Here is a 14,148-nt window from a genome sequence, read left to right on the forward strand (position 1 = left end):
CCCTGGTGCACAGGCCAATAACTAATCGCAATTTGAAAATCTGAATCTGACCTTTCCCTTTTAATTGGTTTTCCACACCAATCAAAGATCTTATCCTTCAGGCTTCTACATCACAAATTTTAAACATCTCTCTCAACTCTACAATAGTTACATACAAAAGAGATTTTCTTTATTTATCATAATGTTCTCCCCCTAACATAGAAAATAGGTCAGAAAAACAGTTTACAATAAAAAGTTTAGAAAGCCTGGTAGCTGTTCCACATTTCTCCTTTCAACACTACATTGATCATGATTGCTATTTGATAAGTGCTCACACGCTGTAAGATTTAACCAAACTTATCTCGTTTCACAAAACTATATCTAATGTGGCCTCCAAAATGCTCGACAGCTGATCAATTGCATCTCGTGGCTATAAAGCAAAGATATAATGAACAACACCATTCACTCACTGATCACACTGCCGCTCCTTTATAATGAACCACTTTAGAACTCATTTATTCCCCTTAAATGTGTAACAGTAAGTAATAAATTATGGTAGTTAAGTGTAACTACAAAACACCACAATGTAATAAACTACAAAGCAAAACAGATAACTGACCATAATGTTGATGCAAAGATATTGCTTCATCAGATTCAACATTCGGTTCACACAAAATGCAGCCTGATGTCACTTAAAATGTTTTTCTTTTTGGCATCTTGAAACGTACTGGCACAATCTTGAGGGGGCAAGAGGTGCACTGGCAGGCCTCAGAACTGGAGAAGAAATCAGTCTATGTACATAAAAACCTGCACATGCAGAAAATCTGAAACTAAAGATAAAAACTGATAACAAATAAGGAGGTTCACAGACTAAAAACATTGACAGACTATTACTGATGATGTGTGCGTGCGTGTGTGTGTTATTGCATTAATGGACCTGTAACGCTGCAGTAAGAAATAATTCTATTGTCCCATTGCCGGTACACATGACAGGTAAACACTCTTCACTGTTTCTTTTACTACAGATGCTGCCTGACCCTTCCAGTTTTTGTCTCAGTCCCTGATTTTATTGATGAGTCAAAGCAAGTGCGGCCTACAACAAAAAAAATCAACACAAAAAAAGTTTTTAAAAAGTAGGTGGAGTCAGCAGGTGCCAAGTCAGACTGGAAAGGGAAAATTGTAAAGAAATGGCAAAATAGAAGACAGGGAGTGCAGAGATACACAACACGGGAGAAGGAACCGTTTAGAGGAACATCCAGACTCAACTGCCTCATATTTGCAGCTGACTCTCAATTTTGCATTGATTGTTCCAACATCTGTGTCCAAGAACAGAGGTTTAAATTCATATAAAAATAAGTGAATCTGCGACAAGATCACATCCAACATTCTACCTTTCCGCGACCCGTTGCCTTTGCTACATCTCAGCGCATTCAAGTATTCTTAAAGCCATCTTGTTATTCGGGATATCTTGGTGTGCCAAAGGCAGTTCCACAGTAAACATCGAAAAACAGTCCTGTTCAACACCACAAATTGCCAGCTTCAATCAGCATTCATGACTGCAAGTCCATGCACACTCTTACCTAAATTTACATGCTGACAGCCCCAAATTACTCAAGGGTCTCTTTCTCACTAACTTTGCACAGAAGTGTAGTTGTGCAGTTTGGTTTATCTGAATGTAGCAAAGAAAAATAAAATGACATCGAACAAGGGAATTTAATACATCAGTACTATACCCTCTTGCTGGTTGTGGGCCTACATATTGCAATGTTACAAGCAGTAAAATTGAAACTCAGTTTCCCTTCCTCAACCTTAGGTGTCCTGTAAACAAGTGGCAAAGAACTCACTGCCTCTCACGTTACCAATAACTGTCTACACAGTCATCCTGAGCAGCTTCAGCCTCTACATGAAGTCGTATTGGCCTACAATCAAGCAGAAATGCCCAACCCCCCCTTCCAGAGATCTGACCCAGCTCCAAACAGGCATGAACCCAAAGCACAGAACTGCCTTCTAGTTGTTGACAATGCATAGATTGCAGAGCAAAACTGCCCAATGGGACCAACCAAACCTTAATCCCATTAATTAATCATGGATTTAAATTCCTTTATTCCTCTTTCCTTTATCAGTCAGCACTCACAAATTCCTCACAACAAGGAATAATCCTGACAGAATAATCAAAGGCAGAGGTTAACATACATTACAGGGGCAAAGTACAATGCTTTACTGAGCTCGATTAGATTGACTCATCCCTGACTAATCAAAGCAGCATATAACCTATCCCCATAACTATTCTGGTCTTTAAACAACTTATTGATTTTAGCTCTGGGTCACACCCATTTACAGGCTGAATTCTACTTCATTTTTCCACTGTTCATATGTAGAAAAAGACCATCGTTGTTTAGAGCTCTGCTGCGCATGGAAGATTTGGAGTACAGATTGTGTACCAAAAAATAACCTTTTTATTATATATATAAACAAGGAACTTTTACAATCCAGTCATTCCATCTCCCCGCTCTCCAGTTGGGCAGAAGATACAAAAATTGAAAGCATGTAGTACCGGATTGAAGAACCGTTTATTCCCCGCTGAACTGTCCTTCCATAATCTAGGGTGTAGTCCCGCTCTTCCAGCCTACATGTAATGCCATAAATGCTGAATGGTCTTAAGACTTTAAAGATACAGCATGGAAACAGGGCCTTCGACCCATCGGCCATGCCGACCAGTGATCACCCCATACACTTGCACTAACATACCCACTAGGGACAATTTTGAATTTACAGAAGCCAATTCACCTACAATCCTGCACGTCTTTGGAGTGTGGGAGAAAATCGGAGAAAATATGATCTCTGTACATACAGCACCCAAGGTCAGGATCGAACCCAGATCTCTGGTACTATAAAGCAGAAATTATACTGTTGCATCACTGTGCCGCACTAAGTATATTACAGTACATTCTGTACTCTGGCATTTTTCTCCACGCACTACCTGTTGTACCTGTGCAGGGCTTGATAGTACTTGTATGCAGTATGATTTGAATGGATGTACGTAAACAAATTTTGCCCACTGCATCTCGGTAATAATAAAACAAAACAACAGTGCCTGAGTTTCTGCTTTAATCAACACAGCCAAACCCCTTTGCCTACAGACTGGCACATTCAAGCTGTTTTTGTCCTGTACATTTTACATTTTTCAGATGACTGATGAGAGTCCAACTGCATGGTGTCAACCAAACACAAAATATACTAACCACACACACACATTCCCACAAGCTTCATTCCCAACATTCTCTTAAATTAATCGCTGGAACCACAGCCAAGAGCAGAAATGGCAGTAGAAGAAACCACAGATCGCTTTCCGCTTCCCGCCATTCCACACTTATCCTTCCCTCCAGCTTTACATTTCACCAATCCATTTTCTCCAGAGTTGCTGCCTGACCCACTGAGTTACTCCAGTGCTGTGTTCTTGCCTGGTAAGTGCTGGGTTGCTGGAGATTTCTGCATTTGAAAGATACATAGAACATCCTAAAACAGTATAACACAAAAATAGACCCTTCGGCCCACGTTTGTGCCAAACATGATGCCAAAATAAACTGATCTCATCTGCCTGTACATAATACATATCCCTCTATTCCTTGCACTTTCATGTGCCTATCCAAAAGCCACTTCAACACCACCACAATATCTGCCTCAACCACCAACCCTGGCTGGGTGTTCCAGGTCCCCACCAATCAATCTAATGTATCAGGATAAAACTACCTAACATAAAAGACCAAGAATACACCATGGACACTGAAGGTTGGTAACCATATGTATTCCAAGCTTCACTGCCATACAGCATTGTGCCAAAAAGACAGACCTTGTCAATCAGTATCTAAGTCCCACGGGCAAATTTGTTATTCTTTCCATGCCTGCAGCCCCTCCTGTCAAAACCTAATGGGTAAATAATGAGGCACGAGCAAAGTTGAGGTAGGCTACACCTTTGACAACACCAGATCACTTGCTCTTTTATCGTGCCACATGTGAAGACACTACTGTTATTGTGGACACTTTTTCTTCCAAATATAAAAGCAACACAGGTGTGGGGATAAATGGTGGAGTACAATAGTGCTGAAGTGGAAAGGTTGAGAGCTTCAAGTTCCATGGCTTTAATATAACCAATGATCAGTTGTGCACCTACCACATTGATGCAACAGCCATGGCAGCACCCCAATATGTATACTTCCTGAGGAGTCTGAGGAAATTTTGCACGTCTCCAGTGACTCTTACAAACTTCTAGATATACCATAGAAACCATAGTATCGGATTGCTTCACACCGTTGTTTGGGAATAGCTCTGCCCAAGACACCAATAAATTGCAGTGAGTAAATAACACACACCAGACTCCCACCATTGACTTCATCTATACACATTCCCTCAGAAAACAGCCAAAAATACTTGTCCCACCCACTCAAACCTAATTTTCTCTGCTCCCATCCAGCAGTAGGTCCAGATGTTTGAAAGGATGAACCACCAGACTCGCGATAGCTTTGTGCCCTCTGTTATTAGGCTTCTGAATGTTTCTTCCATAAACTTGAGTATAGGAGTAAAGAGGTCCTTCTGCAGTTGTACAGGGCCCTGGTGAGACCACATCTGGAGTGTGGTGTGCAATTTGGGTCTCCTAATTTGAGAAAGGACATCCTTGCTATTAAGGCAGTGCAGTGTAGGTTCACGAGGTTAATCCCCGGGATGGCGGGACTGTCACATGAGGTAAGATTGGAAAGACTGGGCTTATATTCACTGGAATTTAGAAGGGTGAGAGGGGATCTTATAGAAATGTATAAAATTATAAAAGGACTGGACAAGCTAGATGCAGGAAAAATGTTCCCAATGTCAAGTATACAATTAAAGAAATTGGTGTTGTATGTAGTCCTGACATAACCTCCCTGTTCTTATATCCTATGTCTCAACTAACAAAAGAAAACATCCCATACACATTTGGGAGCATCTCATTTATCTTCTACTGCCTTTCTATATCTGTGGATGATCCTCAAGGTCCCCGTTCCCATCCTCTGCCCAATATTAGCTCTTAGGGCTAAAGGAATTAATGGATACGGGGAAAAAAATCAGGAATGGGGTACTGATTTTAGATGATCAGCTATGCTCATATTGAATGACGGGGCTGGCTCGAAGAGTCGAATGGCCTACTGCACCTATTTTTCTACATCCAATGTATTATCCTCCCATTTACAGTACGCACTCTTGTCAGTCTTCAACTCCTCAAATGAATTGCCCAACATATCTCTGAAGGCAGTTCCATTTTGGATTAGCTTTGATATGGCAAGGGGAGAGAGGATCTGATCAGCCAGTACGTCCTTTATCAATTCTGGAGCACATCAACAAAAGTGCCCAGAGGGCAGCCTCCTGGCCCTTCAGGGGTACTTTTTTTCAATTCAATTCAATTCAACTTTAATGTCATTGCACAAATACTGAGTATGGGTACAACAAAATGCAGTTTTGCGTCAGTCCGTAGTAGTGCAATATAGAAATAAAAAATAAAAATAAAAAAAGAGGATACAGAATAATAAAAAATACAGAATAATTAAACAATGGGGACGGAGGGACCGGAGGAATCTATCAGCGGGACTCCGAGTTCAGCAATGCGACGGTATGATTGTAGAAGCTGTTCCTCATCCTACTGGTACGAGACCTGAGGCTCCTGTACCGCCTCCCTGATGGGAGGAGGGCAAACAGTCCATGGTTGGGGTGGGAGGGGTCTTTAATGATCTTCCCAGCTCGTTTCAGACACCGTTTTCGGTGGAGGGCATCCATGGCAGGGAGCGGGGCACCGATGATGTGCTGCGCGGTTTTCACCACCCGTTGTAGTGCCTTCCTGTCCGCAACAGTGCAGCTGCTGTACCATACCGTGAAGCAGGCGGTCAGGATGCTCTCGATGGTACACCGGTAGAAGTTGGTCAGGATCTGGGGGGACAGGTGGGCTTTCTTGAGCCTCCTCAGGAAGTAAAGGTGCTGCTGTGCCTTTTTGATCAGCTTGGAGGTGTTGAGGGACCAGGACAAATCCTCCGAGATGTGTACCCTGAGGAATTTGTAGCTGGAGACGCGCTCCACCTCAGTCCCGTTTATGTGGATGGGGGTATGTCTGCCCCCTCTGACCTTCCTGAAGTCGACAATAAGTTCCTTCGTCTTCTTGGAGTTGAGGACGAGGTTATTATTGGCACACCAGGTTGTCAGGTGCTGGACCTCCTCTCGGTAGGCTGACTCATCGTTGTCACTGATCAGTCCTACCACCGTGGTGTCGTCAGCAAACTTAATGATGGCGTTGGATCCGTACTTAGGGATGCAGTCGTGGGTGAAGAGGGAGTAGAGGAGAGGGCTGAGCACACAGCCCTGTGGCACGCCGGTGTTCAGTGTTATAGTGGTGGAGGTGAGGTTGTTGACCCTAACAGACTGTGGTCTGTTGGTGAGGAAATCCAGTGTCCAGTTGCAGAGGGAGGTGGAGATGCCAAGCCCGCTGAGTTTGGTGATCAAGCTGGCGGGGATGACAGTGTTGAAAGCGGAGCTGAAATCAATGAACAGCAACCTGATGTAGGAGTTGTTGTTGTCCAGGTGGGTCAGGGCAGTGTAGGGCCGCCGATATGGCGTCCTCTGTAGACCTGTTGGCCCGGTAGGCAAACTGATGGGGGTCCAGTGTGGGGGGGAGGCTGGCTTTGAGGTGAGCCAAGATCAGCCGCTCAAAGCACTTAGCAATGACAGGGGTGAGTGCCACTGGGCGGAAATCGTTGAGGCTCCCTGTGGCTGACTGTTTGGGCACTGGCACGATGGTTGATGTCTTGAGGCAAGTGGGGACAACACCCTGGTCCAGTGAGAGATTGAAAATGTCGGTAAAGACTGGGGATAGTTGTCCAGCACATGCCCTAAGCACCCGGCCAGGGATGCCATCGGGGCCGGCAGCTTTGCGCTCATTCACCTTGCTCAGTGCATCTTGTACAGCAGAGGTGGAGAGACTGAGGGGTTGTTCATTTGGGGGTGGAGCAACTTTGATGGCTGGGGTTTTGTTATCTCGGTCAAAGCGAGCATAGAAATGGTTTAGCTCGTCAGGAAGGGTGGCGTTGTCTGGGGGAGGGGTGTTAACTTTCTGGTACCATTATGACTGATCCTTCACCTCAAAACCTGCTCACCTCATATTCCTTCACATTGTTTGCCCCCAGAGCAATCCTATGCATCCATATCTTAAATGCAAACTCTGTACAGACAGCGCTGCAGGTCAGAACTGAACCCACAGAACACTGGACCTGTGAGGCATTTGTTCTATAAGCTGCACCTATCTTGGCCTCAGCAACCATGCCTCTATAGTGTTCAGTAGAAGAGATTTCCACAACATGCTCGTATTCCGAGACCATGACCCCCCTAGTTCTAGTCCTCACTAGTCAGGAGAAACCCTTTTCCTACATCTGGCCTGTTGAGCCGTGTCATTTGATGAAATCGCATCACATACATGCTGCCACACAGCTCTGGACTCTGACTGCCTGGGGTTTCCTTCAGTGTTCAACCTCACCCCCCCCCCCCCCCCATCTCCAAGGAAAGCTGGTGGAGGGAGGATGCGGAGGAGGTGATGAGCACGAGGGAGAATGGGTTGCAGGGAAACAAGTGGAAGAATAGGTCTGGTGGTCTGTTCAGAGAGGCAGCACAGACTGCTTTGGCCAGTATTGTAAGAAAATATAGAAACATTCTTCTAAACATGAGTGAATGACAAAATGAAAGTGAAGCAAGTCATTAACACTTTGAGGGGCCAGTGGAAAAGAACGACAGGTGCCAGGTATACATGGAAACAACATCTGATCAATCCTTCAATTCCTTGTACACTGAGAAGAACCTCGTGCTCTGTGTGAGATCACCACCCACTGTCCTCCCTCAGCTGACAAATCACTTCTACTCCATGCTGAGTAATACAGTAGAAGCTACTAAAAGTAGCAAGGAGAGAGAACAGACTGGTGCACTGAGAGTGCCTGGGTGGCCCCATCGCACTGCTTAAGCTGGCTCAATGATGCTGGCCTGAAGCAGGCAGAAAATTAATCAGCAAGAGAATAATTTATTTTACCTCTGTCACCAAACTACATCTGGCTGATCTATTGGCTCTCGACAGCAGGGACCACTGAACCATCCTTATGGCAGTGAAGTCCTAAATCTCATACAGAGCACACACATTGTGGTCCATGGCACTTCCACTGTTTTAAATGTGACAGATGCAGCTCAGATCAAGCATCTCAAAAGTGAACATCCATAAGGCACAGCAAACCATTAACAGAAATCTGCACATTACTCTGTAACCATTTGGCCCAGAGCAGCCCCGACTTCATAAACATGAGGTGCCCACCTGATGATTCTGCTCAACTCTGTGTACTAAACTGCAAAACTAATTGATCCAAGTACCAACAATGTGTAATCAAGTCATGAATAGTAGACATGAACCAACAGGTAGCAGTCAAGGACATCCTTACTCTGAACAACGGCAGGGCTTGGAGCAAGCACTGTCAAAACTGAAGCATTCGCAGCCATTCGGGTCGAGACCCTTCTTCAGACTGATGTCAGGGGGGAGGGGGGGGGGGGGGGGGGGGGGGGAAAGAAAGGAAGAGGCAGAGACAGTAAGTAGGACAAGCAGGAGAACGGGGGGGGGGGGGGGGGGGGGGGGGGAGGAGGGAAAAAGCAAGGGCCGTCTAAAATTTGAGAAATCAATGTTGATACCGCTGGGGTGTAAACTACCCAAGCGAAATACGAGGTGCTGTTCGTCCAATTTCCGCTGGGCCTCATTCTGGCAATGGAGGAGGCCCTGGACAGAAAGGTCAGATTGGGACTGGGAGGTGGAGTTGAAGTGCTGAACAACCGGTTGGTTAATACGAACTGAGCGGAGATGTTCATCAAAGCGATCGCCTAGGCTGCGCATGGTTTCGCCGAAGTAGAGAAGTTGGCACCTGGAACAGCAGATTTTTTGTCTACCTAATATCAAGAATCAGTTGGGGGCATACGATACAGCAAAGGCCAATGGAACTGACAACATCCCAGTTATAGTAGAGAGGATGTGTGCTCCAGAGCCAGCCGTACATCTGACCCAACCACCAGAGGAGTTACAAAACTGAAGCTCTCCCCATAATAAAAGTGAAAGCATTCCCTATTTTTAAGTTTGGTCCAAGGCACTGATACAAGAACTTTGACTAATGAAGTTCTACACAAAGCCATGAGACAACAGTTAGCCTCCAATGCGCTTAGCATTCTGTGAAGTGATAGTAGGCCTTACTGGCCAGTTCCCTGACCAGATGGTTGATGTCATTTAACAGAGCAACCGTGTGGCTGAAATTCTCCAAAAGAAACCAAAACATAGCCTGGAGATTAGCAAGGGATGCTCTACCTTCCTTCCAATTGAATGGTCCCTCTACAAACCAGGGCATTGTCCGATTAACCCCCATCCCAGTGTACAAAATCGAACTTTGTCTCTGGAACTGTTGTGCTACAATATTAAAAACTATATTCTGTAATCTGCTTCTTCCCTTTCGCTCTACCTATTGTACTAGAGTGTGAATTGATTATGTTTGTCTACTGTACTATTATTTCATCTGATTGGATGGCATGCAAAACAAAGCTTTTCACTGTACCTCAGACAATAATAAACTCAAACCTAGCACAGTGCAGTTTCCCTGCTGCAAGCTGTAGTATGCATGTTGGTATCAATGCAAAGGGCTTTGGAAGGAAACTAAAAGTAATTTACACCAATCAACCCAAGGGCACAAAATAACATGTTCTTAAAAAATTACTCCATGTGTGACGGCAAAAGTTTGAAACTATGTGTAGAACACTGCCTGCATTTGTGTGAATTGTGTATATATTTTTGAATTTCATCAACAAAATTATTTAAGCTGTTTAATGCTCTGAAAGTTGGTAAGTATTCATCAGGAAGCCAAACACTTTAGTCTCCTCCAGTGCAAGACCAAGTGGGCAGGCTGACCACCCAATTCAATTTGTGGTAGTGTTTAAGAAGGAACTGCAGATGCTGGAAAATCGAAGGTACTTAAAAAGGCTGGAGAAACTCAGCGGGTGCAGCAGCATCTATGGAACGAAGGGAAAAGGCAAAGTTTCGGGCCAAAACCCTTCTTCAGACTTCAATTTGTGGTAGTATGTGCTTGAGGGTATGCTATTGCCTTGATAAATTTTGGATGTTTCGTCGCCAACAGTGTTGGTAAATCACTAGAAACAGAATAACTTCAAACATCTAGTGAGTGAGAAGAGAAATAGTTACAATAGATTATCAGAAAGATGCACAACTCCTCTCATGGCAACTGCAAGAACAAAATCTACGGCAAATCTTGCTGTGGTCAACTGAACGGCCGTGAGCTCAAACCAAGTCTTTAGGGATATGAATCTGCTTCACTATTAAAAGTAGCTACACAGATGCAAATTATTAGCAATACAGGTCCTGGCATCCATAAGGAGTCACCTCTGGTCAACAGAACCAGCCCATAGCTCTTGAATCTTATTTATTGACTGCTATTGGTAATGTAAACTACACCTGGCTGCTTTTCCTATTGAGATGTCTCATGACTTTCCCAGAGGGCAAGTGTAAAGCACCTCGTTTCCAGGAACCCAACCATGGCAAGCTGATCCACATTGACTGGTTTGCAGCATATACAGGAACACAAATAAGAGTTAGTAGGCACACATGAGAATTATAGATCTCTATAGTCACCCCATGGGAGTACAATCAATTTCAAAGAATTTAAAGTGGAAACTGAACTGAACTGACACCTCAGAGCTTTGGGAAAGTAACGTTGAGTGCAACTGAGTGTTTTCCCCAAGACAGAGTCACCAGTGCGCAGCAGGAAAATGTTTGCCGGCCCAAAATGTGTTTCCTTGCATTTACGTTTACATGTGATGAACATGGACTGATTAATTCATGCATTCGATATCTTTCTTCCTATTTTGTCTCTTCATTAATAATCCTCAAGGTATTCCAGCACTGAAATATAACAGAACATTCTGTAAATATTAAGCCAAGCACCAAGTTGTGAAGAGGAAAAAAGGGTCAATATTCCAGGGCTATAATCCCCGAGGCCCAGAAAAACTTAAAATCCAGAGACGGCACATTTGGAGTAAGGGGAGAGAGGGAAAAGTTTAAGAGGCTTAAACAGTTAACTCCGGCTTTCCCTCCAAAGATGCTGTCTAATCTGCCGAGCATCGCCAGCAGTTGCAGTATTTTGTTTTTGGCTCTAATCCCAAACGCTCTAGAACACAAATGCTATTGGATTGCAGTTGTTAAATCTCCATAACCATTGTATGCTGCTTTTAGCTAAGAAGCCAATTCTGGATTGGACCTGCCTTGTTCCTTTGCATTCTGTGGAATTTCACTTTTCTGACTGTCTACTTGATTAAGCACCTTGTTAAAATCCAAATATACTTTCTCAAAAATGCTACCATCAATCAATCTACCATGTTACCTCCTCATAATGTTTTTGTTGATCAGATGCAATCTTCTCCATACAACTATCTGATTGTCTTGGATTAACAAGCCTTTCTAGATGAGTTAACGTCCCTCCGAATTAGGCTGGGTCGTTAATACTTTCAACCTTTCTGCATTTAAAAAAAATACTGCACCCCATTAGCAATCATTCTGTCCACCAGCATCATGCCTGACATCAGAGCTTCTGCATTTCCTCCCTTGATTCTTGTTACAGATGTAATTCATTTTACCAGAACCTAAAAATGGACCTAATTTTAGAGATGCAAATCCACTAAGGAACTATCTTCTTTAAACACATATTTCACGTTAAATGTCTATCATCTTTAATTTTGTGTGAACAGAAGCAATCTTCCAATTCGATAATTGCATAACCATACCCAACTTAAAGTGCTGGATTAACTCAGCAGGCCAATCAGCATCTGTGGAGGGAATAGATAGGTGATATTTTGGGCCAGAACCTTTCTTCCGTCTGAAGAAGAGACCCAAACCTAAATGTCACCGATCCATTCCCTCCACAGATGCTGACTGGCCCACTGAGTTCCTCCAGCACTTTGTATTTTGCACAAGATTCCAGCATCCACAGTTCCTTGCGTCTACATATGTAACCTTATTGGACTCCAGTAGACCTATTTAAAAAGGTGATGCTTTTTTGCATCACCTTGATTTCCATAAGTTCATAAATCATAGGAGCAGAATTGGGCAGTTCGGCCCATTGAGTCTACTCTGCCATTTAATCATGGCTGATTTAACATTCACTCTCAACCCCATTCTCCTGCTTTCCCCCCATAACCTTTGACATCCTTCCTAATCAAGAACTTGTTATTCTTCGCTTTATTTCACAGATTCACCACACTCTAACTAATCTGTTATACCTCCAGATATTAGTCATGCACATTCTCAACATCCTAACCTCCATTTTAACTCCATCTGTGCATTTTCCGTAACATTTAAAGTAATGATATTTTGCTATTGCTGTTTGACAATCCTTTCCTGCCTTATCTTAATCTACCAGAACTGGTTAAAGGATACAAGAGGAAGTGGCCTTCAAACTGACAAATGAATAGGCAAGGGACAGAAGGACATGTAGGCAGATGGATTTAGTTTATATTGATAGCATGGTCATTGCAGACATGACATGCCAACCGACCTGTTCCTCTGATGACTGTAGAAGAGTACCACATTTTGGCAAATTTAGTTGGTGCGAATGCAAGGAAGAACTTAAAAGAACCATTAATGTAGATTAGTGCAGTTGATGGTCAACAAAGACTGTGGATTGAAGGGTGTTTTCCGGTGTTAACTTTCACTGGCCGTGTAGTCCAAGCCAAATCTTCAGTCAATATAGACATCGGAAGGCAACACCACCCAACTCAGCCACACAATTTGCAAAGTCATTGTTCAAAGCAACAAGATCGATAGCATCTTAGGTACACAAAAATGCTGGAGAAACTCAGCGGGTGCAGCAGCATCTATGGAGCGAAGGAGATAGGCAACGTTTCGGGTCGAAACCCTTCTCTTATATCAGGGATCGTTCATGAAAAACTTGCACAGTCTGAGGAAGGATACGCCTGTCCATGGTCTCCAGAGATGCCGACTGGCCCGTTGAGGCACTCCAGCACTTTGTGTCTTTTTTCTTTCTAGACCAGCACCTGCAGTTGCTTGTGCCCATATTTCACCGAAGCAGTGGTTTGGCAATGGGGACCTACAGCCTGACTGCACGGGAGAAACACCCGAGTCAGCACTGGGCCACCAAAGCACAGGCAGAGTAGCGGGACCGGAGCAGCACGCCAGGGTAGGGCTGGATCCTCCTCTTCACACCACATCCGTCAATGTGGTGGGGAGTCGGCGGCTGAGCAAGGCCAGGCTCCGAGCCCCACGCCGTCCCGTTATAGGGAAGGCAGGGCCGGGGCCCGACTGTACGTCAGGCCGGGGTAGACCAAGGACAGGTCAGCCTCACCCCAGCGGGGCTGCTGTTTACTGCAGCTCGGAGACTGCCAGGGAAGGTCCCGGACTGGATGGGGCGGGGGCGGGTGGCGCAGGCGAGCCCGAGGGCCACTCACCATGGTTGTACTGCGATGACCTCCCGGCCCAGGTCATGCTCCGAGCGCCCTGAGCAGTCCCTTTAAGCGGCGGGGCGTGTGGGTGTCCGCAGACAGGGTGCACCCGCGCTGCGTCTTTCCTGCAGTCGGGCCTACAAGCCAGGCCTCCCGCCTACACTTCCGCCGCCGGCCTGGAACCGCCCAATGCGCGAGACGCCGCCTCAGACCGGATCGCGCCGGATCCCAGCGCGCTCGCCCATTGGTCGACGGCCGCGGCACTTGCGCCTCCCTATTGGCTGGTCGGCAGCGTGCATTGGGACTGGTCGGATAGAGCGCAGTCCGCTATTGGTCCGTTTGGATGCGGTACTGCGCGCAAGTGCTGCTGTGATTGGCTGGTCTGCGAGGACACACTGGCTGATCAGGCGACCAGACTTCACGTGAGCTCGGAGTGATGGCAACACCAGCATGAGTCCATTCGTCCCATCCAAAATGCTGTCACTCATTTAAACCGGTGTCAGTCCTCCCTGTCCATATGTCTAAAAAAAACCATTGACCTCAGCCTTGAATACATGCAATGCAAAATGCTGCAAACACCCACCAATTCTGTCAGCATCTGTGGAGAGAAACAAACCAAAA

At 45.1% G+C, this 14,148-nt stretch overlaps 1 protein-coding gene across 4 annotated transcripts in view; it reads right to left on the minus strand.

Moving 5' to 3' along the window:
- The window catches only part of xpo6 (exportin 6), an 82,337-nt gene extending 68,610 nt beyond the window's left edge, over positions 1-13,727 (minus strand). For 3 of the 4 annotated variants that reach the window (XM_033040682.1, XM_033040681.1, XM_033040680.1), the window contains exon 1: positions 13,534-13,718. In XM_033040682.1, the coding sequence (XP_032896573.1) occupies positions 13,534-13,536 (3 nt within the window). In that variant the 5' untranslated portion in view covers positions 13,537-13,718. Of the gene's footprint in view, positions 1-13,533 lie in introns of all 4 variants that reach the window. The other variant, XM_033040679.1, reaches the window with a different exon arrangement.
- Between the last annotated feature and the right edge of the window lie 421 nt (positions 13,728-14,148).

This window comes from Amblyraja radiata, chromosome 22 (assembly GCF_010909765.2).
Source record: "Amblyraja radiata isolate CabotCenter1 chromosome 22, sAmbRad1.1.pri, whole genome shotgun sequence".
Lineage (NCBI taxonomy): Eukaryota > Metazoa > Chordata > Chondrichthyes > Rajiformes > Rajidae > Amblyraja > Amblyraja radiata.